Genomic DNA, 26,914 nt, shown 5'->3' on the forward strand with positions numbered 1-26,914 from the left:
AGTGCTTTCTGAGAAAGGCTCTCCCCCAGGGCATCCTCAATCCTGAACTTTCCCTTAATAATAATAACAGCCTTGGCAAAAGCATCCATTTGCTTGTTAATTATATCCTCCATTTATCCTATTGTACCAAGTTCAAGGCACTGTGCCAGGCTCCGGGGATACGGCAGTTAAACGAGAGGTCTAAACTCTACCTCCTGGAGCTGATGTTCTAGAGCAGAACTGCATCACAGGTGAACAAACCATCACACCGAAAACCGCCCATGGAGGAGAGGGACAGAGTGCTCTCACTGGAGCCTCGTACCTCCCTGTGAACTCAGCGGTATGGTGAAGGGGGTGGCATTATGAGCCCACTTTACACATGATGAAACTGAGGCTCAGAAAGGTAAAGCAGCTTGGCCAAGACCTCACAGCAGGTGAGTGGCAGAGCTGGCACTTCAATCCTGACCTGCCACCTGCCAGCCCTGAGTTCTCTGCATTTTATCTTCTTCCCCATTTTTAACTCTCTTGGGGAATCATGTCAGGCATGTGCTAGGAAATCACACTTTAATATCAAAACACAGGGGAAAAGAACAGAAAAGACCCTGTCGGAGCTCCCTTGGTGCTTTAAAAACAGGAAAATAGTCCAAGGGCCACTTCTGCAAAGGGTCCAACTTCCAAGCTTGAGCTCAAAGTGTCTGGTTGGCTGCAGGAAGCCCCTCTTCCCCTGGCACCTTAACATTCTGGCTGCCCAAAGGCGCTGGTAGGGCAGGGCTGCCTAACTCGAGGTGGGTGCTTTCCTCTGAGGATGAGGTCACCAGGATCCTGTGCTTGGCCACAGTGCTGTAACAAGCAGTCCTGCCCTCAGACACCGAGCATGTGTGGGTGTGTGCACACATGTGAGGCTCCAGAGCCCTGCTCCATGGGCTGACACCCTGTGCTCAGGTGGGAGAGGGAAGAATGGTAAGAGAACAGGGATGCCCAGCCCTGCCAGCTGGATGGCCTGAGCTGATCCAGATGCCACCAGCATCTGCTCTCATTTTGGGCTCAGAGCCTCAGTTTTCCTTATTATTAAAATGAGAATAGTAATAGTACTCCATACAGTTGTTGGGAGGATTAAATCAGAGAATCTATGAAAACCATTTAGCACAAGGTCTGGTCATAGAAAGTGCACAAGTGTTTGCCATATGACCATGATGAGGACATGACCCTATTCCCAAGGAGCTCGTGGTTTATTCTATTCATTTGTGTGTTCATTCATTTTTCAACCAAGATTTTTCAGCATCTACCTCATGCAAAACACTGAAACCCTGGGCAGTGGTCAGCAGGAGGCAGGTCACCATGCGAAATGCCTTTTAAAAAGTTAGTTCCATTCAAGTCCCAGCCTACCACTCTCCTGCTTTGATTCCTCAAGCAGGTGCATGGTCTGTCTGTACTCTGCTTCCTCACCTGTAAAATGCTCCCCAGTAAAATCAGGAAGTGCAACGTGCAGTGGTGTGCTGGCAAATGCTTAACAACTGGCTCTCTGGGGAGACCTAAATGCCTGGTTTGTAGCACTTGCCAATTTCCATGGTGTAAATGCGTTCACCATGGCCACTGTGACTTTCTGTTGGATTGAGTAGTAAGTGAGAGAGGGAAAAAGAGGGTTGAAGAATGCCACCAAGGTCACTCCTCAATTTCACTTTCACACCTTCACCCTTGTCATTACCAATAACATCACCTTCAAATCACTCATTCAATCAACAGATGTTTCCTAGCACCTATTATCTGCCTGCCCTGTTCTAGGCGCTGGGATACAAAGATAGCAAGTAGGCATGCGTGGGGTGGTGGTCATGGGGACACAAATTATCACACAGCATAAGAACTCTTGGTGAATCTAGACATGCACAAGGTGCTTTAATGAGTATCATTAGCCATCATTTAGTAGAATGGTATAGCCTCACAAACTCCAGGCTGAAAGCATAGTAGCTAAGGGGTGTTTCAAACTAAGAATCCTCTTTTCATTTCCTCAACAAATAAAATAAAAAAGAAATCCTAGGCAAGGGTGGAGAATAAAAGGGAAGGTAACAATAGATAATTGTTGAAAGGGAATAGCAGACATTCTGGGAACAAGGACCAGCGGTGAGGCGAGAGGAGAGGAGGGTTCCAGAGGCCACTGGAGGGAGGGGTGGAGGCCAAGGCTCAGCTGCTCTACGCCCCCTTCACCCCAACATCCCCTCCCCAAGCCCATTCGGGCTCCTGAGACCTTGCAAGTAAAACTGAGAGCGAGGAAGTACACTCAACCCTGACCTGGTTATGAACGATCTTTCTTGGGGTCATATTCAATGTTCTCCTTTTGAAAAATCAAACCTAGGGTTCCAGTACATTGTTAATAATTTAAAAATTCATCTGTTTATGAATCTCAAATAGCTGCCTTACAGTTATTCTAGCTATGTAATGGAAAATAAAGAGCCAAGACTTCATACACAGGTGAGTAAAACTGGAAACCCCTCAACTGTATGTACTATATTGCTGACTTCTAAAGTAAGGTGAGTTTCAGGCCCCATGATGCCCAATAAAGGTTGTCCTGATTGGACTGGGTTGGGAACAACGACATATGCTAATTGAAAATATACTATGTGTTAAGCACCACGGATACAAAAAAGAATAAGACATAGACCTTGTTCTTGCAGGAGAGACAGCCACCTAAAGCTAATTATAATACAGTGTCATGTGTGCTGCAGTGACACAATGGAATGTATTTTAAGTTATCAAAGGAGGTAGCTATTAGCACTGTTGGCAGGGTAGGTGTGTCAGGGAAGAATTCAGAGAAGTGACACTTGAGCAGGCTTTTAAGGATGAATGGGGATTGGCCCAGTGAACAAGATAGGGAAGGGTATTCCAGGTAGCAGGGAACAGAATGTGCTAAGGCAGAGGTGTGTTTGAAACTACAAATCATTGCTATTCCTGCGGAATAAGCAGCAAAGCAGGAAGTGGAGTTGGAGGCAGAACTAGAGGGAGGGCAGACCTGCTTATGACTCTGACTTTGAACCTGAGGGCAATGATGCACCACCAAATGGTTATAAAAGGGGATACATGGTGGGGCGTGGGAGCAAACTGATCAGATTTGTATTTTCAGAAAGATGATACTTTGGTGGTAACATGAAAGGTAACCAGGAGGTGAGGTCAAGGCTAGAGGCCTGAGACCAGTGAAACTGCTGGAAAATTCCAGGCAAGTAGGGCTGAAGAAAACTGAGCTTGAAATGCTTTTATTTCTCCTTTCCCCTGTGGTTCTCAAGGCTGACTGATCTCCCGTCATCCCAGAGGACAGCACCAGCTTTAGTTCAGACCTACTACTGAGCCAGACCTTATCGGGGGGTGATCCTGGTCCAAAGCTTCCCAACATCCTTGATGTAGCCAGGCTCACCTCTGGGGCAACCCCAAAAGCTGGTGGGATCTTAAAATGCTCGGCCATGAGTCCTTCTTCCCAGCAAAGGTGGCTTCGGGACCCTCTGTGTCTCCTCAGAAGATGAAAAGTCCTCCCCTCCCCACCTCACGCCCCTTCTCCCGTTCACTGGCCAGGTATCAGATCATCCTTGGGGGGCCCAGGCTGGTTCAGAGAGTATGCAAGCTGGCCTGTCAGGAAGCAAGAGTGGGAGGTTCCTGCAACTCTCTCACCCACGAGGAAACCTGATTCTGCAGCAGGGTCCTGGACCTGGAAAGGGATGACAGAGAGAAGGAACTGGGGCTGACAAGGAAGAAAAGGGAGCCACATTGCTCCTGGTGGATTCAATCTCAGTCCAGATGGTGGAGCTTCTCCCCGCTCATTACCATCTCAAAGGAGGAAGAAAGGGGCTGTGTGAGCTGGCTTCTCCCCCTCAACAACTTCCTCCTCTCAGGAAACAGTCTGCACAGTGAAGGAGGGGCTGGGCAGAGGGCTGACCCCAGGCAGCGAGGCTCTGCCAAAGCCACCCAGGGAAAGTGGGGCTGGCCCGCCACCTCCTGGCCACTCCTGGTATCAGGGGGACAGGCATCCTTCGGGAACTCTGCAGGGAAGGATTGGGGTTTAAGGCAGCCGGCATCAATTTGGGAAGCTGGGAATGTATTTGGAAAGGCTTGCAAGTTCTTAAAGGATCTAGGATGGAGTTCTATAGGAGAAGCTGTTACGTGCGGGTAGGAAGTCTCTGTCACAAACATCCAACGAGTGCAGAGCCAACTTCCAGGTGACATAATGAGTCTCAGTCTCACCTTTCCACTTTTTTAACCACTGAGAGGCAAGAAAAGGACTGCTGTTCTCAAGACTTAATTAACCTGTGGGCATATGAAGCGTGACTGAAACAGACTGGGAGAAATTCCTCTGGCCAAAAATTGTGTCCCCCACCAGGGTGCACAGCCTAAAATTCACACATTGGTCTTGCCTGTGGATTAGAGAGATTGAAGACCAAAGTCAAAATTTAAATGTTATTTGGCTGAGGCTATTCATGGCATTTCAGTCTCATTCACTGTGCGCCTACACTATACTACACACCATATGGGCACTGTGGGGGACAGAGATTAATTAATAAGACCCAACTTTATCATCTGAGAGCTAGCAGGGAAGAGTGATCATTAGAAAACCTTAGTACAACAGGGCTAAATCCTAATCCACTCTGTCTAATAGTGGGCATAAAGAAATTAAATAGGCATGCCTACAGGAGCTGCTGTCAAGATGATTAATATTGCACAGAAGGTAACAATAGTCTGCAATAATAATATACACTTAAATAGCACTTACTGTCTACTAGACACACCCTAAACACTTCTATAGTAACTCAGATTTTAACCGCACTTACATATATTAACTCTACAGGTAGGTACTATTTTATTCCCATTTAGATGCAGTAACGTTCAAAGGTCATATAGCTATTATGGGGTAGAGATTTGAATCCAGACAGCTCTGAAGTCTGAGTTCTTAACCACTGCACCATGCTGCCATTTATTAGGTCGGCCTCCACACAGGGAGCGACTTTTTTGACAAATACCCCCCATCACCATACCCTGTTATCCCTGACTGAACCAGGGATACCACAGTCGGCAGAGAACACTCAAAATCAAGGTCAAATTGGGTTAAAGAGAAACAGAGGACTGCAAAGGCCATGTATGCATCTTGATTACCAGGCAGATAGGCAGCAGGACTGCACAGGCAAGAGTGCATGGAAGCAACACCCCTGCAGAAATCAACCCCTTGGCTCAGGACCTAAACATGATGCTTTACACAAGAGCACAAGCAGAGATGAACAAGCCTTCATGCAAGACCCTTCAAGCAAGCAGCACCACTGAAGACGATTCAGGCTGGGTCAGAACAGAGGCCAGGCGCACGACTACCCTGGTTAAGATGAAGTGATTTCCTCGCAGGAAAATAACCGCTAATGTCTGAACCTGCTGGACATGCTTTAATGTTAACTGTATTGGATACGTTACAAACTATAAGTATCCCCCACTCCAAAGTATAGGCTCAACCATTCCCAACCTGAGTTAACTTCTCAAGGAATGAATGTGAGTGCACACATCCGTGACAGAATAACAGAGCACCTGGCATGCTCAGGGAACTAAATACATTAATTTATTCATTTAATACATATTTACTGGATGCCTACTTTGTGGCAGCTTTTGGAGATGCGTGCAGAAAACCTTGCCCTCCAGCTCCCATGGCTGTCCACGGGTCCACTGTCAGAATTGCCCTGGATGGTGTGCTTCCTTGTCTCCACATTTGGGTTTACTTCCTGGACTACAAATTCTATGTCTCCAACTGGAATGATAATATTTATCATATCTTTCTACCAAAAATTTGGAGTAGAGACCTCTTTTCCACCTGCAGTTCCATGTGTGCAGGGCCTGTTCATTACTTACCTGAGTACCTAAGACAGTTATTTGCACTCAGTCAGTGCTCAGTAACTACCTGTAGAACTACTGCTGCAATAACCTTGACACATGTGTCCAGTCTCTGCCCCCCAGGATGCTTACCAGCTATCGGGGCGGGGCATACCTGGGAAGAGACTGGAAGGGTTGTCATTTCTGCCTACCTTTGCTGTTAGAAGGACAGGTTCTGGAACAAGACTGCCAGTACATGAAAGAGTAGGGATGCAAACTCATGCACTCTGTTCCCAAGGGTTTCAGATAAGGACTGTGGGCCTTTGTTGGTTTCTTTTACCCTCATAGCAACCCCATTCAATGAGAGAGCATGGCTGAAGCCGAACGGGGTCAAGCAACTTGCCAGAGTTACCGCAGATTTTAAGTTTTCCATTTTTAGAAAAGTAATACAGTGCATATACCATATATTATATAACACTTCCAGTGGGTTCTGGGCAGTACCCCATATCAAATGTATTATGATGTTTGCAGCAAATCATATGAACAAGCACAGTGAGTGGCACAATGAAGAAGACTATTACCGTCTAACTTTCCTTCAGATCAGGTTTTGTTGCCAAATGGGTTATAAACTATTTTCTAGGTTTCAGAGCTTTTTGGATTTTGGATTTGCAGGTGAGAGATTTCAGACCTTAAATACAAAGCCCTTTGGACACAGTGTGGCACAAAGTAGCTGCCATAGTGCTTGGCATTAGTGGCCTTCCCTCCTGCCAGTCTCTGATGCCACAGAGCCTCTCACAGCTCTTCCCCTCTCTCTCCCCCACGAGTGAGATAAGCCCCATCTCCGCTCCTGCCCCTGGGGAGGGGGCACCTGCAGAGTCCCGCTCACCAGTCTGTGTGGGCATCATCGATCACCAACAGGATCCTGGGCCTTTGAACAACAGGCGTGGAGGGACCTGGAGGCTCCATCAGCCCCAAGGGGGCCTGAGAGGTCTGCTTCATGGCACTGGAGAAGGAGCTAAACAGGCTGGATCCTGGAGAGGAGAAGGAGGCTGCCAGGGGCTGGGGGTGCCTCCTCTCCATGGCTGGGGACGCAGGGGAGCTGGTGGAGCTGTCTGGGCGCTGCAGGTCTGTCATGTAGCCGTTCGGCAGGTTGGCCACAAAGCTGCTGTCCGAGAGGCGTCGCCGGAGGAAATTCATGGCTGTGAATGATGAGATGGCTTGTTCCTACTCAGACTGTCTGGGTGAGGCCCAGAACACAGGCTGCCAGGGAGAGGGAGTGGTAGGGTCTCGGGCAGAAGAGCCAGGGGAGTCCCACGCAAGTCGGCTGCTGCTGTCTTTTTTTACCTGTGGAAACGGGCCAACAAACACATTAGTGGAAATGACCTCAGCCCCTTAAGGGCAAACAGATGATGCCCCTTCCTGCCCTGCTGCTGGGGGCAGTGCAAAGTGGGACATCTTTTTGGCAAGGCATTTGGCGACATCTAATCAGACCATACCCTTTTAACCTACAATTTCCATTTTCTGGAATTCTATCCCAAGAATGAAATCCGAATTACAGAAAAAGCCTCTTGTACAAACGTATTTATCACAGCATTATTTACACTAGCAAAATACTGGCAAGTATCTCAACGTTTGACCACAAGATAATGAACATGTAAACTGCAGCACAGTCATTCAGCAGAACCTTTTGTGGCTATTAAAAAGAGGTATTTAAAAAGGGATTTTAGTAACATAGAAAAAATTTTATGTTGTAATTTAAAAGATCATGATACAAGATTATAGGTACAGAATGACTACAACCACATAAAAGTTGAAATAATAAAACTTTGGGGAAAAAAAGACATCAGAATGTTAACAGTGACTATATTTGGGTAATGCGACTACAGGGTTTTTTGTTTTTTCTTTTTCTTTCCACTTACCTATGTTTTCCAGATTTTCTAGAATATTTATAGCTGGGAACTGAATTGTGTCCTTCAAATGCATATGCTGAAGCCCTCATCAGCAATGTGCTGGTATTTGGAGAGGTAATAGGGTTAGATGAGGCCGTGAGGGTGGTGCTCTCATGACGGCATTAACGTCCTCATAAAAAGAGACACCAGAGAGCTTGCTCTGTCTCCACCCACCATGTGAGGACACAGGGGGAACGCAACAGTCTACAAACCAGCAAGAGCGCTCTCGCCAGACGCCAGCCATGCTGGTGCCCTGATCTCAGACTCCCAGCCTCCAGAGCTGTGAGACAATAAATTTCTGTTGTTTAAGCCAGTCTGTGGTGTTTTGTTATGGCAGCCCCAGCAGATTAATAAACAAATGCATTCCTTTTCTGAACAGAATACAGTAAGTTTTAAAAAACCAAACTGTTCATGTGAGATCAATATATCTCATTGAGAAAAATGATTGTTTATATCATGCAATTCGACCCCACCTATATTTTTTGTTAAAATTATATTTTTGTTGAGGTAAAATTTACTTAGAGTGAGATGCATAGTCCATAAGTGTACAATTCTTGGAGTTTTAATAAATGTATACACTGGTAGAAGATTTAGTATACTCCAATCACCTCAGGAAATTCTCCTGTGTCCCCTTCTGGTCAATCCACACGCCCTCATAGGCAAACGCTCTGCTGATGTCTGTCATCGTATATTAATTTTAGCTATTCCTGAACTTTATATAAATGTGATTGTGTATTATTCTTTTATGAACAGCTTCTTCCCCTCAACATAATGGTTTCAAGACTCAGCTATGTTGTACATATCAAGAGTCATTCTGTTTTTTATCACTGAGTAGTGTTCCGCTGGATGAATAAACCACAAATTGTTACTACATTCTCTTGTTGATGGATGTTTGAAATGTTTCCAGTTTGGGAGGTATTCTGAATAGAACTGCTCTTAGGATGTTTTATTTAAGTAATTTTGTGGAGAGAGAGGTGGGGAGAGGGAGGGGCGAGGAGAGAGAGAGACAGAGAGAGACAGAGAGAAAGGTTGATTGAGAGATTCACTTTTTCTTTGGGAAAATACCTAGAAGTTAATTTGTTAGGTCATAGGGCAGGCACATGTTTAATTTTTTAAGAAACTGTCCAAAAGCTTCCCATTGCGGTTGTGCTATTTTGCACCTTTCATCTGAGAGTTCTAGTTGCTCCAAATCCTTACCAACCTTTGGCTGTTGTCCATCTTTTTAATCTTAGCCGTTTAAGGGGGTGTAAAATAGGATCTCACGGTGTTTTTAATTTATTTTCTCTGACACCTAATGAGGATAAGCAACTATTACGGGTTTACTGGCCATCGATATATCTTCTTTGGTGAAGTGTCTGTTCAAGTCTCTGTCCCATTTTGAAAAATGGGTTGTTTACATTTTTAATTTATTTTTAGGAGTTCTTTACACATTCTGGATATAAGTATTTTGTCAGATATGTATATTGTGAACATTTTCTCTCAGTCTTTGGTTTACCATTTCATTTCCTTCATGAGTATAAGTCTGGCAGAATAAAATAACTCTTACAAAAAAGTGAATTGTTACTCGAGATAAAAACATCACAATGGAAAAAAAAATTATACCATAGGATGAGACCACACTTCCATATTTTGGTTATTAGGAGTATTTTATCTATACATACAAAAAATATGTATATGTGTGCATATGTATACACATTTATATGTACATATATGACATCTATTACCTCTATCTGCAGATCTTTTTATAAACAGAAATTTAAAATTTTTATGAAGTCCAGGTTACCAAGTTTTTCTTTTGCATTTAGTCCTTTCTGTGTCTGCTTTTAAAAATCTTTGCGAACCTCATGATCACGATGATATTGTCTTATAATTTCTTATAGAAGCTTTATAGTTTTAGCTTTTCTGTTTAGGTCCACAGTCCATTAAAACTTGATTTTTGAGTGTGAGGAGAAGTTCATTTATCCAGTTTTCCAGCACCATTTATGAAAATATTTTTCCCAAATGAATTATTTTGGTGGCTTTGTTGGCACCAGTTGACTGCATGTTATCTATTTCTGGACTTTTTATTATGCTCCATTGATTTGTTATCCTTACACTGTCTTGGTAACTGTGGCTTTATAGGCGTCTTTAAATCAAGTAAAGTGAGTCCTCCAACCTATATTTGCTTTCACAAGATTGTTTTGAGTATTCTAGGTCCTACTTTTATGTACATTTTAAAGTCAAGTTGTACAAAAACGTCTGTTGGGATATTGTTTGGGATTCTGTAGAATCTAGCTCAGTTTGGGTAGAACTGACATCTCAACACTATTGAATTTTCCACCTCATGAACATGTTAGAGCTTTCTACGTATTAAATCTTCTTTAGTTTCTCTCAGAAATGTTTTGTGATTTTCAATATAGAGGTATTACACCCATTTTTTAAAGCTGATTCCCAATAATTTCTTTTGGGCTTTTTTGGATGGTATTATAAATACTCTCTTTTCTAAGTTTTATTATCCATTTGTTTGCTGCCAACATCATATATTTGCCAATTATTATCAGTATAGTGACCTGACAAATTCAATTACTGTCTTTCATGATTGTTTATAGATTCTTAAGATTTCCATTTAAACAATCATGCCATCTACAAATAGAGACATGTTTACTCCCCCATTCCAACCTTTTACTTCTTTTACTTCTCTTATTACAGTTGCTAGTCCCTCCACTACTGAATACAAATAATGAAAGCAGACAACTTATCTTGTTCCCCATTTTAGGGGGAAAATGTTCAATATCTCATGTTAACACAATGTTATTAGCTATGGGTTTTTCATAAATGCATTTTATCAGATTGGGACAGTTCCCTTGTAGTCTTAGTTGGCTGAGAGTTTTTATCATGAATGGATGTTGAATTTGCCAAGTGATTTTCTAAATCAATTGAGAGGATTATGTTTTTAAAAATCATTTATTTGCTTAATGTGGTAAATTACATTAATTGATTTTCAAATGTTAAATCAAACTTGCATTCCTAGGATAAATCCCACTTAGTCATAGTGAATTACCTTTTTAATATAATGCTGGATTCAATCTGAGAATATTTTATTGAGGATTTTTTATGTCCATGTTCATGAGAAACACTGGTCTCTGATTTTCTTTTTTGTCCATGTCTTTGCCAGGTTTTGGTATCAGAATAATATTGACCTCACAAAATATATTGAGAAGTGTTCCCACCTTTTCTATTTTCTGAAAGAGTCTGTGTAATATTGGGTTTTTTTCCTTAAATTATTGGCAGAATTCAACAGTGAAACCATCTGGGGCTGATTTTTTTCTATGTTGGAAAGTTTTTAATAATTATCTGAACCTCTTTTATAAATGTATTCATATTCTCTGTTTCTTGTTATTTCAATATTGGCAATATGCGATTTCAAGCAATTTGTCCATTTCATCTTAGTTGTGAAATTTATTGGCATAAAGTTGTTCATAATATTTCTTTACTAACCTTTCATTTTCTGCAGGGTCTGTAGTAATTTCCCCTGACATTCCTGATACTAGTAATTTGCTTTTTCTCTCTTTTTGATTAATCTGTGTTAGGCATTTAAAAATTTTATTAATCTTTTAAAGAAACCACTTGCAGCTTTTTCTATTTTCTCTATTATTTGTTTTCTATTTCACCTATATCTGCTTTTTATTACTTCCTCTCTTCTTACTTTGGCTTTAAGGCTTTTTTCTATATTCTTAAGATGGAAATGTAAATCATTAATTTTAAACCTTTCTTCTTTTCTAATATAAGCATTTAAAGCAATGCATTTCCCTCTATGCACTACTTTAGCTGAATGCAGAAATTTGACATGTTGTATTTACACTGTCATTCAACTCAAATTATTCTTATTTCTTTCTAATTCTTTTTGACCTATGTGTTATTTAAACATATCTTTAATTTTCAAACTCCAGTGCTCTTTCAGGTATTTTATTGTTATTGCTTTTAATATGATTCTGTTATGATTATTGAACATAGTCTATAATGTTTTAATCCTTCAACATCTTTGACATCCACTGAGATTAATTTTATGGCTCAACATGGTCTATCTTGATGAATGTCTCATTTGCACTTGAAAAGAACATGTATTTTGCAGTTGCTGGGTACAATGCTCTATAACATCAATTAGATCATTGTTAAGTCAAGTTCCCCAGGACACTGACTCTGCCGGGATGATTTGCAAGCAGAAAGTTTATTGGAGAGTGTCTCCATGATTAACAGCTGTGTGCAAGCGTGAAAAGCACGCATGGGCTGAAGGAGGGGTTGAACTGGAAAACAGTTTTCACAGAGGCCTCAGTTGATCTTACTGGGAGCATGGATTTGGGGCATCTCTTCAGATTTCCTCATTTTCCAGCCACTCTATTAGCCTGTACTCTGCTACTTGTCAAAGCAATAAAACTGCAGCTTTCTGCTTTTTGCTTTCAAGGGAAGAGCCACATCAATGTGAATCTCACTTGGCGGGTGCCACTCCCTTCTTTCAAGGGTTAAATCCCCTCCAGATTCCACCTACTTTCTGTTTCTCTCCAGGAACCTCAAATAGATTCTTTTAAATACTTTACCCAAAGCTATAGTTATCATCTATGAAAGGGTTACTCCAACACAAGCTACTGAGCTATTATTGGATCTGAACCTCTTCCATCTTTCAAATACTGGATAGAAAAGTTAACAAACTGTTAAAGGGACCTTAGAGATTATTTAACAATCCCTTCTTTAGGAACTCTGGTCGACCTTACACTGGTGGGAATTCCCCGCCTTCAGAAGAATCACCTCATTATCTTTTGACCAACTCCAAGGTTCCGCAAAGGCTCCTCCTATAATTTCTCCCACTGCAGGCCCCAGGGGAGCTTACAGTCTGGTAAGGGAAGCAGATAATGGAGAAATACTCACGGACTGGGGCAATACACAGAGCACTTCAACAGAGTTAATACACTTCAATAGAGTTAATCTCTGTTGTAGAGATTAACATGGGGGGAGGGTCAGGGAAGGCCTCTCTGAGGAGGTGACCCTGAAGCTGAGATGTGAGGGTGAGGAGAAAGGGAAGAACACACACAGAGGCCCTGAGGTAGGAAAGAGCTAGGCACATCTGATGAACAGAAGGAAGGCCAGCTCAATCAGAAAATAAGAGGGAAATTTTTTTCTTTTGTAAGAAAATGTTTAGCAAAGTAGAGAGAAGCCAGATAATGAAGGGCCAACCTGAAAATAATTCTGATTTTATTCCAAGTGTGAAAAGTAAGCCATTGGATGGTTATAAGCAAGAGAGAGACGTCATCTGGTCTGCCTGGCCACTGTGCGGAAAACAGACTGTAGAGCAAGTGCGTGGAAGCAGCCAGACAAGTTAGGAGGCTGTTACAATCACTTGGGTCCTTACGTATAAAAAAAAGGGAGTTGGATTATGTGATTTCTAGGGTGTCTTCCTGTCCTGTGAGCCACTGACTTCCTGTGCCACTAGACACTGGACATCTCTTCAATAACAAACTTAATTCGATGGTGGGACAAGGTGAGGATAAGGGGGATTCTGGAAGGAAGGCAGTGGGAACAGAAAGGCAGGAAGACCCTGGGATAGAATCCTTCCGCGACAGAATCCAGCAGGCCAGTTGAGTGCTCAGCCCCATGCTGCCCCACCAACAGCCGCTAGAGGGCAGGAGTGACCACACCAGACAGAACAAACAAACATTTCACAAAGCAGCAACTTTGCAGGCATACTTTTTGGAGGCTGTGGCGGGAAAGAAGACTTTACTGTGAAGAATTAAATAAAGGTTGGAGACTTCTCACTTGTCAATGGAGCCACACAACTGAAGTAAGGTGTAAAGCATAGGGATGCAGGTTTTGCATCAAAGCATAAACAACTCCATAGAGTGAGAGCCTCCCCACAGTGGCACCAGCTACTTTGGGAGAAGATGAGCAACTGATCGTGAACTGGACAGGAGAGTGGACATCTCTGCTCAGGTGTCTCACAGACACCCAGACTCACTTCCTTCCTCATCCTCTGATGAATTTTATACCTGGGCCCCCCTCTTCCTCCCGGAAGTGCCACTATCCATCCATTCACTGTGGCCAGAGACTCGAGTCTCATACTTCACTCCTTCTTAGCCCTCAGCGGTTTCAGCCACTCAGGCACCGGGCGCTGTCAACTTTGTCTCCCGAAACATCCTTAATATCATCCTCACCCCTCCCTCACTCCTATCATAGTCTTGGTTCACAGGCTGCTAAATTAAAAAATGGACCAAAGACCTTAACAGAGACCTCACCAAAGATATACAGATGGCAAGTAAGCACACGAAAAGATGCTCCATTTCATCTGTCAGTGGGGAAATGCAAGTTAAAACAACAAGGAGAGACCATCACATACTTAGCAGAATGGCCCAAATCTGGAACCCTGGCAACACCAAAGGCTGGTGAGGATGTGGAGCAACGGGAACGCTCATTCATTGCCAGTGAGAATGCATGATACACCCACTTTGGAAGAAAGCTTGGTGATTCCTTATACAACTTAACATACTCTTACCATACTACCCAGTAATCATGTTCCTTGATATCTACCCGAAGGAGCTGAAAACTGACGTCCACACAAAAAAACCTGCACCAGGAATGTTTACAATAGGATGTCTATTCAGAACTGCCAAGACTTAGAAGAAATCAAGACGTCCTTCAGAAGTGAAGGGATAAACTGTGGAAAATCCAGGAAACTGAATATTATTTAGTACTAAAAAGAAACTGTGTCACTGGCAAAACCCGTTAACAATTCCAGGGAAGTAAAAATAGATTCTGGCTAATAAAATAAAATCTAACCTTTTTTTCTCCTTTGTGTTTAGTCTAGTTTCACTCGCTCACAGGAAACCGCCTGCAGAAGCCTGATACTCAGCACTTCAGACCAGAGTTCCCAGTGCAAAATGGCTGCGCCGACACTTCAGCTTGGTGGGCCGTGAGCAGAAGCGCTGCGCACGGCGCCTCACTTCAAGATGGCGGCAGCGGGCCCCGTGCAGGAGCGCTGCGCACGGCGCCTCACTTCAAGATGGCGTCGGCGGGCCCCGTGCAGCAGCGCTGCGCACGGCGCCTCACTTCAAGATGGCGTCGGCGGGCCCCGTGCCGGAGCTCTGCGCACGGCGCCTCACTTCAAGATGGCGGTGGCGGGCCCCGCGCCGGAGCGCTGCGCACGGCGCCTCACTTCAAGATGGCGTCGGCGGGCCCCGCGCCGGAGCGCTGCGCACGGCGCCTCACTTCAAGATGGCGGTGGCGGGCCCCGCGCAGGAGCGCTGCGCACGGCGCCTCATTTCAAGATGGCGGCGGCGGGCCGTGCGCAGGAGCGCCACGCCCCACACTGTGATCAGCAGCACAGGGAGCAGTATAGCCGCGCCTGACCAGCAAGAACTCTGCCCCCTCCCTGCTGACAAGAACCCTATAAAGTGGGGGCGGGGGGGGGGTTTGTTTTGTTCTGTTGGCCGCTCCGCAAGGTTTGCGGAATCTTAGTTCCCCACGAGGGACTGAACCCGGGCCCTCTGCAGTGGAAGCACAGAGTCCCAACCCCTGGACCGCCAGGGAGTTCGCTGGGAGGCGTGGATTCCAGAGAGTGAGCTTGCACCTTTCCATCCTTTGATCAAAGGATAAAGCTTTCCTTTGCTTCTAAACCAAACTTGGTCCCACTCCGTTTGCTCCAACAGCACTGAGCAAACAGAACCAACTCGGGAGAATGGTAACAAAACGAGCTGTCAAAACCATGAAAAGACACGGAGGAACCTTAAATGCATGTGACTAAGTGAAAGGAGCCAGTCTGCAAAGACTGTGGTACTATGTGTGTATGTGATTCCAACTACTCTAGAAAAGGCAAAATGACGGAGACGGCAAAATGGTCAGTGGCTGCTGGGGATTGTAGCGGGGCGGGGGTGTTTGCAGTGATGGGGAGGATGGAGAGGCAGAGCACAGAGGATCTTCAGAGCAGTGAAATTACCCTGTATGATACCACCATGATGGATACATGTCCTTAATACATTTGTCCAAGCCCACAGAATGTGCAACACAAGAGTGAACTCATGTACAGTATGGACCTTGGGCGATTACAACGTGTCGAGTTAGATTAATCAATTATAACAAATGTACCACTTTGGTGGGGATGTTGATAATGGGGGAGCCTGTGCATGTGTTTATGGGTTTTCTCTGCACCTCAAGTTGTTGTGAACCTTACACTCAAAACACAATGCCTTACTGAAAAGAAAAAAAGGGATTCTTTAAGTGCAAGACCCCTACCAAACCCAGGCTAAGGATGACCATGGCTTTAGCACTCTGGTGCTGGACACAGCTGGACCGAGCCAGTAAGCCTGAAGCTTAAGCTCACGGACTCTGGAACCCGACTGCCTGCGTCTAATCCCAGCTCTGCGACCGTACTACCTACACAGCCTGTGGTAAGTTTCCTAACTTCCCTGGGACTCAGTTTGCTCATCTGTAATATGGAGATAGTACCTATGTCATAGGGTTCTTGTGAGAATTAAGTGACTTAATATATGTAAAGTATCTGGAACAGCTCCAGCACACGATGAGCAGTATGCATTAGCTGTTGTGATCACACTGACTGCTTTTTAGACAGTGTGCTTCCCATTGCCAGAAGGTCTGGCAGCGTGGTCAGCTTTAGTTTGCGAGGCAGTGTGGCAGGGACTTCAGTATTCATATGAGAACAGGCTTTGGATGGATCTGATTTTGAGACCCGGTCTGCCTCTTACGGCTGGGTAACATCTTGGCCACAGGCTTTTGATCTGCAAAACGGGAATGCTAATCTCTGCCCTCCCTAATCCACAGGTCTTTGAGCAGAACAAAATAAAATGCACTAAACTGCTTTTTTCAAAATGCTTATTTTTTTAAGTTAACGTAGGGTAAAACTGACTTTTCTGGTGTACGCATAGAACCACCACCACAACCAGGGTAGAGATTAGTTCCTTCACTCCACGGGAAATAGCTTCTTAATCTTTAAAGTGCTCTGCAAATGTTGATAGCATGGTGTTTCATGGGCTAACACCTGGCTCTCCTACAGTGGGACACCAGATAAGGAATATTCAAGGCCTGGCACGTTTCTTAGAACATTAAAGGAAAAGACAAATTCCAATGTCTGAACTTCCTGATCATCAGCTGCCTTTGCACTGGCTGTTCCTTCACCTGCAACATTCTTTCTGCAGATATCTGCATGGCTCACCCCTCATCTCCTTCAGATCTTTGGTCAAATGTCACCTTCTCGGGGCTTCCCTGGTGGCGCAGTGGTTGACAGTCTGCCTGCCAATGCAGGGGACACGGGTTCGAGCCCTGGTCTGGGAAGATCCCACATGCCGCGGAGCAGCTGGGCCCGTGAGCCACAATTACTGAGCCTGCGCGTCTGGAGCCTGTGCTCCGCAACAAGAGAGGCCGCAAAAGTGAGAGGCCCGCGCACTGCGATGAAGAGTGGTCCCCACTTGCCACAATTAGAGAAAGCCCTCGCACAGAAACGAAGACCCAACACAGCCATAAATAAATAAATAAATATTAAAAAAAAAAAAAAAATGTCACCTTCTCAGTGAGGCCTCCCATGACCCCCTAATGTTAAACCATCCGTCACTTTGGATCTCTCTTACTCTGCTCCATTTATTCTTTTTTCCCCAGCATGCATCACCTTCTATAAACTATACAACTGACTTACTTGTTTTTCTTATTGTTGGTTCCTCTGCTCCCTCTGATAGAATGTAAGCCCCCCTAGAACAGAGATCTTTGTCTGATTTGTTCACTAATGTATCCCTAGCACTTAGAAAAGTGCCTAGCACATAACAGGGGCTCGATACATATTTGTTGAGTGAACCTGCTTAAGACAACAGGAATAAAATTAAACTATCTTTACCTTTTGTTTGCAAAGACTAAATGTGTAATTGTATAAGAGAAAGCATCCATCCCAGTGGATGCTTATCAGCCTAATCTGGACCACAGCTGGAAGAACGGGAGCGCATATCTGATTTCATTTTTTAGTGACTTCCTTCCCCATGAAAAGACACCAGGACTCATAAGTTTTCTCTCTCCATCTTTGACTCAATGAGTGATGAAAGATCTTCTTTTTCCTCGCCTACTAGGAACCAGCGTTTGGGCAATTAACAACTGCTAAAACCCTTTCTGCCTGGGCAAAAAGTTTAAAAATTCATGGAGATAACATGGGCTGAGCTTCATCCATATATTGATGAGCACAGGCAGTGCGGGTAAGCCTTCGAACCCAGAGAGTGTGCCACTCAAGTTGCAGAGCTAAGAGATGCTTAACTTCCTGAAAAAAGGTCAAACACGCATCTCCTGAGGGAGCAGCTCCATTTCCACATAAAAGATCTGCCGGGCCTTTCATCCTCCGAGCTATGTTCCAGCCACGGCTACATGAAAGTGTGTGCCGTCTTTGATGACTTCAAATCCACTCACACAGGCCTTGATCTCCTGTGAGTGGCAACACTCTGGTTCCCACAGGTGGGACACTGTAGGTCCCCAGCCAAGAATTTGGGCTTCGGAGGTAGGATTTGTAGGTGAGTGAGCTTTTGCACCAGCAACTCCCTCCCCTTGTTGGAGAACGCCAGCGTGTCAGGAAATTTCATGGGAGAGGGTTTCCTCAAGGTCAAGAGAGGTGAGATTTTTTTCCATGTATTAGAAACTACCCTCCCCAACCTGAAATATATCCAAATAGAGAAATGCCAAAAGAGGGTCACAAAAAATATTCATGCACATGAATATTTACATTTAGCAAATTAAAGCTTTTAACCTAAAATTATAAAGCAACGATAACTGTGTTATCCACAAAATAATCACAGGATATTTACTTACAAACAGAATTTATAGAACTCTCCAAGCAGCCCCAGGTGGGACAGAAGTTTGGCGTTATCTGACAATCACACCGGCTTGTCTCTGATTTATCAAGACCTTCCTCTGAAGGTCATTGTCAAACATCTAACCCAAGGCCCTTGATAACCTGTAGTCTGGAGCTAAATGGCCATCTTGGGTCCCTCTCATTGCTGCCCATGATGTGCCCTTCAAAATAAATTAAGGTGATTTCTCGTGACATTAACTTACTGTAAAATAAAATAAAATACAAACCACATGTGGTTTGGGGGATATATTTCACAATATTATTTCTAGGCCTTTTCATCCTAAGCTGGAGCTGGAGAGGTGCCCACCTTGGTGATCATCTGGAACGCTGGCCCCTCTGGGCAAGATCCTGTCCTGAGGGTGAACTGCTCTGCCCCCCTCCCCCCTTTGTATTCCCGCCTATCACGCTCAAGCCCGAAGACACCATTTCACTCACAGGCCTCCCTAGTCTTCTTCCTCTTCTGCTGCTTCTCCGCTGCTCCGTGGATTCTGCCTCTTTAACTGCCTCTGGAATCCAATCCCTCTGGAATCCATCTCTCTCTTCCCCTCACTGCCGGGCCACCCTCAGCTCTCCCAGGTCAAGTGCTATATACCCTGCAGGCCTGCTTCCCCCTCCAGCCCCTTCCCCACACTGCAGCCAGCTGACCTCTCGAGCACTTCAACTGGACATGATCACGTCACTTCCTGCAGCAAACTTTCCCGCACTTGCCCATGGCCTACACCACAAGGTCCTTCACAAGTCCTCTCACCTCCAGCTCGGAACAGGCCACCCTTGCCCCAGTCCGGCCTCATCTCCCTTCTTTGGCTAAATCTCACTCATCCGTTGACTCAGTCTTCCCTGAGCTTCCGCTCTACTTATGCCGAACATGGGGCTCCCTGAACCTGTGGGCCCACTCTCAAGGGCAGCTCTCACACATGCAGCGACCTCTGCTTTGGCTCAGCCTTGTCCTCCTTCACTGCACGGTTAATCTAAGGTGCCCCCTCCTTCAGAACTCATCGCCTGCGTCACTCACTCAGGCTAACCTTCCTCACCACCCCAGCATGCTGCAGGCCGGGTAAGGGGGCGTTTCTTCCCCTCACAGGCTGATGGCTCTGTCGACCTAAAGTCTCAAACTCTAATTATGTACCCATATCTCCTGGGACGCTTTCTAACAATAGAAATTCCCAGGCCTCACCCTCAACAGCTCTGGAAAAGTGGCCCAGAATCTGCATTGAACAAGCTCTCCAAATGACCCAAATGATTTGCTGCAGTTGGTCTACCACATTTTGGGAAACACTTCTCCAGACCAGAGTCTCTAAAGATGAGAAGTGCATTCCCTGGGGATTTCCAAGAGGATACATTGGAGTGCAGGGCAAGAAAATTGTTTGAAATTTTCTTTCAAAATTTTCAATCTCATCCCTAAATTTCTTTTTTGTGTGTACTCTTTATGAACACAATTATTAGCAAAGTAGTCATGATTTATAAATAAATATGCCTATGTTGGGGTGGGCAATTTTGTAGTTTCAATAATCAGCCACAATTCTTCACCCCTCCCAGGATCTACACAGGTTGCCAAGTGACTCAGCAGTTCCTTCCACTAGTAGCTGACTCCCCTGCCCCCTGACCTTGGGCCCAGCTATCAGACTAGTTTTGGCTGATGGAATGAGGGCAGAGCTGACAGTGTAGCAGTTCTGAGCCTGACCTAGTAGGTATCATGATGTGTTTCTACTTGCCCTCTTGCATCTCTGCCATTGCCATGAGAAAATGTTCCATGGGCATGTTCTGTGGGCTGGCCCACGGATCTAAGGAGGAGAGACACGTGGAGAAGACCTGGACTCAAGCTGCATCCCAGAGCCACCCAGACGAGCCTGGCCTACATTAGTCAACTCCCAGTCAACCCGAAGACACGTGAGCAAGACAATGTTTATCATCTATGCCATCTGGAGGCTGTGGTTCTTTATTATAGTAGTGGCTCCTGATACAGCGACAATTGGTTTAGATTTTAGGCTCACTGAGGACAGGGTCTGTATTTCAGCTCTGCATCCATTGCAACTTGTAGGCAGTCAGTAAATAACAGAAGAATGAATGAATGAATGAATGGATAGAATCTCTATTTCCTGAGAAAATCCTCATCAATACTCTCTGTGGCCCTGTTTGAAAAGATTTATGATGAACTCACTTTTCCAAAACCAACTACAAAGGCTGGGGCTCTTAGGGCTCCCCAGGGCACCTTTTCTGCCAGTCAGACACAGAGCTTGGTGTCCAAGGGTACTCCAGGCTCTTGTATGATCCTGAGATCAAAATACTGACCCTATTAACCGTAAAATTAAACCTCTGAGTGGTCCAAGGGCTGACCTTGGCCTGCTTCTGTTCTTTTCTTTGACCAATTGGGCTCTTCATTTCACCAGCCCCCAGTAATCCAACAAGACCCTAGCATCTGATCTCTGCTTTAAATTCATGACTGCCTGTTGCCTGTGGGAGTCACAACTTCCCATCTCCTAGGACAGCATCTGAGACTCCTAGAACTATGGCTGCCAGGCCCTTCTACTTGTTTGGAAACCTAAGCCCTTGCCACTTCCAGGATCAGGGCTGAGAATGCTCTGCTCCCTCCTTCCCTGCCAAAGAAAACCCAGAAAATCTCTGTGCCCTGATTTTATTGAGAAAACCTGGCTATTGTATACACTGAGAATAATTAGTATCCAAGGAAACATCTGAGTCTCTGTACACATCAGTGCGAGTCCGACTGCGGAACGGCTTACAGATTTCCTTGTGCCGATCACAGGTCCTTCCTTATCAGTGCCAGGCCTAGAAGTCAGCTGTGCGATGCTAATTTCCACCAACTTCCCCAATGCCCAAGTCCCTAGAGAGGGATCTGCCCAAAGGTCCTCTTGCCCACATTTCATTCTGTAGCAACAGACCAGAAAACAGAACATTTGGATTCTCTCTAAATGAAGTCAGGAAATTTTGAGGTTTGGGTATGCCACTAGGATGCAGAGTGTGGCTGGGAGTAGGGGAATGCAGTGGAGGTCCCCTGATGGTGGGCAACTAGGATCTGGAACCTTCCCCCAGCAGAGCTCCCCGTGCCTCATCCTGCATGTGGGGCTGCTCAGAAAATGCAAGTGGGGCAGCATCAACTCCATCATTTTGTTTTTAATCCCATTTTCATCTTTGCTTTCTTTTCTTCCCTCTTCCCTCCATCACTTCCTTCCTTCCCTTCCTTCTCTTCCTCCTTCCTGATTCTTTATCTTCCATCCCTCCACTTTTTCAGGAACTAATTTGGAATTTGAAAAAGAGTTGGGAGTTAACACTATTTCTTATTCAATACGGAACTTCCTTCTATAGTGTTTCCAATGTAAAATTAATTGCTATCATTCATTGAACACCTATGAAGTGCCAAACACTCTGCTAGGAGATACAGATATCTCCTCTATATCTATATCTATATCTATAGAGAGATATATAATATCTTTACCTATATTCTAGTTCAGATACTAATCAAAATCCATCATGGAGGTATTTTTGTTTCCTTTAAAAAAACAAAATGAAAACCTCAGGGGGTTAAGTTACTTTTCCAAGACCAAACAGTAGGTCAGTAGCAGAAGCAGAATTCATTTCCACATACTGCAGTGCCTGAAATTCTGAAGTGGAATCTTAAGAGGTTCTAGTGCAACTACCTTATTTTATGAATAAAGAGATAAGAGCCTAGCAAAGAGAAGTGAGTTTCATTTAACTCCGATTCATTTAGTCATAACAACTTTATGAGATATAAACCAGTATTAACATCATCTCTGTTTTAAAGATGTGGAAACTGAGGCACAGGGAGATGAAGTGACTTGCCCAAGGCCTTATGTCTGGTTAAATGGTGGAGCTGGGATTCAAACCTAGGCAGTCTGGGTCTCCCGGGGTCCAGTTTTAGCTACCCTATGCTGCCTTCCTACGATGAAGACTGGATAAGAAAGAGACAGGGACAGAGCACAGAGGGAACCCAACTGTGACACCCAGGAGCCTGCCCTGTCCCCTCCAGTTTCGTCGTTAACAGGGACTGTAGGTGGAAACCAAATTCCACGTGAGTGGAGGGAACAGAGAGTGGAATGGCCTCGAGAGTTCCTTGTGCTGATCATAGCTCCATTCTTGTCAGCACTGGGCCCAGAAGTCATGTGTGCAATGCTTATTCGCACAAGCTTCGGGGGGAGCCCTGCTGCTGGCCTTTTGCATGACTTGGGGGAAAGCTGACAACACAGCTGCTAGCATGGCCAGAAGAGCATCTGAATCACTGCTGCCCAGCAAAAGGCAGATCGTTTTCCAGGGCATCTGTGGCCCAGATTTACAGCACTTAATTTCCAGTCTCTAGGCTGGGTGATCCATGATGCTTGCTGGGCAGAGGGAGGGCGTCAGTGAGCAGGGACTCGGTGCCAGACCAGCCGACATGGAAGTATAACAACAACCATGATAATGGTAGCGCGCTGGTGGTGCTGGCGGTGGCTACCATTTACTGAGCCTCTGTGGGGAGCCAGGGACTGCACACGGATGGCCTGCAAGCGGTCCCCAAGCCTCACAACAACCCTGGCCAGGAAGTGCAATCACCCCGTTTTACAGAAAAAGAAACTGAGGTCCAGAGATGATAAGTACTTTACTCAACCTGTAAGTAATCATTACAGTTCTGTCAGGTACTGTTCTAAGCACCTGACCCTATTAACTCATGCCATATCCTTCCTCCAGCCTTATGAGGTAGGTGTGCTGTTCTTACCTGTACTGTACAGATGTGGACACTGAGGCCCAGAGTTACACTGCAGACAAGGGGCAGAGCTGTGATTCAAACCCAGGCAACCTGGCTCCGGTGGGCACGGCGGTAACCACTGGACAGCACTGCCCCTCCATGGTATCAGGATGCAAACCCAGGTCTGTCTGGGGCCTATGGATTTTCCATCACATCACGGTGCCTTGGGCCTCCATGAGCCTGGCATCTGTCTTCTTGGGTACCTTAAACTTAGCTCAATTACACAAATCTGCTTGGGGTTCACCATCCTGTATGCCCTGCCCCCCACACAACCGCTTCACATTTCCATTCCCTCTGCCTGGCACGACCTTCCTTTGCTTTCCTACATTCTTCAGCTGGTTACTTCTGACTCAGCTTAACCTCTTCTACTCTGGGGAGGCTTCCCTGACTATTCTCACCAACCAGTTAGGACCAAGAGAGCGGCTCTGTGTCCCTGCGGAGGCCTGCACATGCCCGTCACTGCAGGTTTGGAGAAGTGACCAAGTCTGGCTGCAGATTCACTGAGTTGGAGATGGTGGCAGGCAGAGCCGGGCACCCGGAGTCTAGGAGAGATGCCAGCATTGCCAAGGCCTGGGAACCAGCCGTGGCATTCCTGTCTGCTGGGTCAGAAAACACAGGGAGCCAAATAAGTAACCTTCCCCTAGAGACAAAGGAGATCTTTGGGAGGCTTGCTCAGGTCTGCAACGTACCTGAGGATGCAAAGGAAGGGCTAAAATGAGGGGAAACACCAGTCACTTGGAACACCTGAATGAAGGTATTCACAGGTGAGGAGACAGAGAAACACAGAGATGGAAAGACAGAGAGACAGAGAAACACACACACAAAAACAGAGAGACAAAAAGACACAGAAACAGAGAGACAGGGAGACACAGAGAGGGCCCAGGCTGTAAGCAGTGCAGCACTCAATTTCATCACCTTCAGTTCCTACAGCCTCTGCCTAAGCTTCCGCAGGGCAGATGGCCAGCCTGGCGGTGCTTCTGGTGGCCAGGTGCCACCCTAATGAGGAATTTAGCACGTTCACTCTGGAGAGCAAAGGCGTGCTATTAGGCATCTTAAATTTATGAGGTCCAAAACAGAACTCCCGTTTTCCTGCCATCTCCCCCACCCATACTGCCCCTTTTCCATCCTCCCCATCTCAGCAGGTACCCCATCCAGTGCTTTAAGCTAGAAATGTGAAGAGATGCCAGGATTCCTCCCTCTGGAGCCTCCCACACCCAGGCCATCACCCGCTCTCATCTCCAACACAGCCTCTGAATCCACCTACTTCTTACAACTCCACGGTCACGCCTAGCATCCGAGCCGCTGTCATCCCTCACCTGGACCAAGCCGGAAGATCTCCTCTGACCTCCCTGCCTCCCCACCTGCTCCCCTGCTCTGATTCCCGCCCTTCAGTGCGGGTGGCATTCAATCTTCTTCTGCAGGCCGACATCGTCTGGGCCCCCTCCCCCTCACTCACTGCCTACAGCCAAACTGGCCTCTTTTCTGTCTCCCGAACAAGCCAGCCTCCTTCCCCAGCACTGCCCTTGCCCTCAGGCCTTTGCACGTGCTGTTCCCCCTGCTCAGAATGTTCTTCCCTGGCTCATCCCCTTGCTGCCTCCTTGTCATCCAGGTCTCAAGTCCAATGCCACTTCCCCAGAGCTCTTCTCCGACCACTCCATTTAATGTTCACCCTAGACCCCCAATCCCACCAACTGTATCTTCTTCCATCCTCCTGAGGCATTTTCTTTATAGCAGGAATGGTTTCACTTCCCGTCGTACCTGACCCCCTCAGTCCTCTATTTCCCGCACCTCACACAGAACCCAGATGCAGGATTGGCACCCTGGGCGCTCGGTAATCATCTGTTGAAGGACTCCAGGACCCCAGGAGGGTGTGGGCTATACCTTGGCAGAAACACAGTTACCTGGAGGGGCTGGACCTGGGGAGGTGGAGGGACACCTGTGAAATCACACAGAACCGTGCAGTGTGGCACCCCCATTCCCATGACTTTGTTGCCTGATGGGGAAACTAGGTACAGACAAGGAAGTGACTTGTCTATGGTCACTTAGCAAAGTAGAGGCCAGGCCAAGCCCAGAACACAGGTCACCCGAGTCTGCAGCCAGTGTTTTTTTTTCTGATTCCACAATTATCACAATTAAAATACAAGATTCTCAGGATATCAGTGCCTACTTGCTAGCCACTCACTTCCCCCTCTCTGGGGAGTACTTTTCTCCTAAGTAAAAAAATACTAATAACCACCATGTGGCTGACTGCTTGCTCACGCACTGAGCTAATTTAATTAAGAGCATCATTTCATTAATCCTCACATAACCCTGTGAAGCAAATACAACTACTAGCCCCATTTTACAGATGAGGAAACTGAGGCTCAGGGGCTTCAGCAACTGGCAGGACATCATGTACTGGGCAAGGGGCAAAATTAAATCCTGGCTCTAGATCAGTCTAGTCTATCTCCAGATGTAGCCCTTCAACCACTGTGATACCCTGGTTTGCTGGCCCCCCTCCTCCCAACAACCCGGGCACCAACATCAATGGGGTGCTCCTTGATAGCCTGGCACCTACTAGGCAGCACTCTGGGGCAGACTCTGCGGCAGACTCTGCAGTGACCTTCACCTTGGAGAGTACTGGCTCAGAAAGTTCTGGGAACAGCGGGCTCAGCTGCAGTTATGGGGACACAGTTCCCTCTTGCAGGCTAGAGAAGCTGGCAGGCGGCCTCATGCTCACATAAAGAAGCAGGTGTGGGCAAGGCTAGCATGCAGATTTTTGCTGAAATAGGTAGTAGCTACTGCCACTGGCTCCCTGTGTGACCCTAACAGTAATGATAATGATGATGATGGTAATGGTAATAATAACAATAATAGTAGCAACTAATAGCAGTAATATTAATAGTAATACAATAACTGTAATAGTAATGATAGCAACAATATTATAAATATATAATATTTATATAGTGCTTCTTATGTGCCAGGTACTGTTTTAAGCCCTGTTTATATATTCAATCAATTAGTCCTAATAGGAATCCTTCGTTATTATCCGCTTTCCATGCAGAGGACCAGAAAGGTAGAGTAACTTGCCCAGTTGTCACTGTGATTCAGTGTGGGGTCAGGACTGGACCCACATGACTTGGCTCCTCACCCCACACTATCAGCATCCATCAGCATCCCCCGAGGCAAGTCATTCCGTCACCCCTGCACCCAGGGGCTTCTCCCATTGGTAAAAGGAGGAGCTCAGATCTGAAGAACTCAGATGCACATCTTTGATTCTCACTTTCAACAGAAAGAACCAGACACAGAAAAGTGGTTTCTTTCCCTACCTTCCTTTATCCTGATTTCTAATAATACTTGTCAGTCTATATTGATAATAGCAACATGGACAGACTTCCTGCTACATGTCAGACACTCAACTAAGCACTTTACTTGTACCCTCACTCTCTCCTATACTCCTAATAATCCTATGAGGAAGGTTCTAGTATCCTTATTTTAGTGCTGAAGCATCCAAGGCTCAGAAAGGTTCAGTAACTTGCCCAAGGTCACACAGCAGGGAAGGTT

General features: G+C 45.6%; 1 protein-coding gene across 2 annotated transcripts in view; it reads right to left on the reverse strand.

Annotated features, from left to right (window-relative positions):
• Nucleotides 1–26,914, reverse strand: part of SYN3 (synapsin III) — a 452,132-nt gene that overhangs the window by 408,578 nt on the left and 16,640 nt on the right. For both annotated transcript variants that reach the window (XM_082348950.1, XM_082348951.1), the window contains exon 2: nt 6,692–7,149. In XM_082348950.1, the coding sequence (XP_082205076.1) occupies nt 6,692–7,002 (311 nt within the window). In that variant the 5' untranslated portion in view covers nt 7,003–7,149. The remainder of the gene's footprint in view (nt 1–6,691; nt 7,150–26,914) is intronic.

Source organism: Balaenoptera borealis (genome assembly GCF_965194805.1).
Source record: "Balaenoptera borealis genome assembly, chromosome: 13".
Taxonomy (NCBI): Eukaryota; Metazoa; Chordata; class Mammalia; order Artiodactyla; family Balaenopteridae; genus Balaenoptera; species Balaenoptera borealis.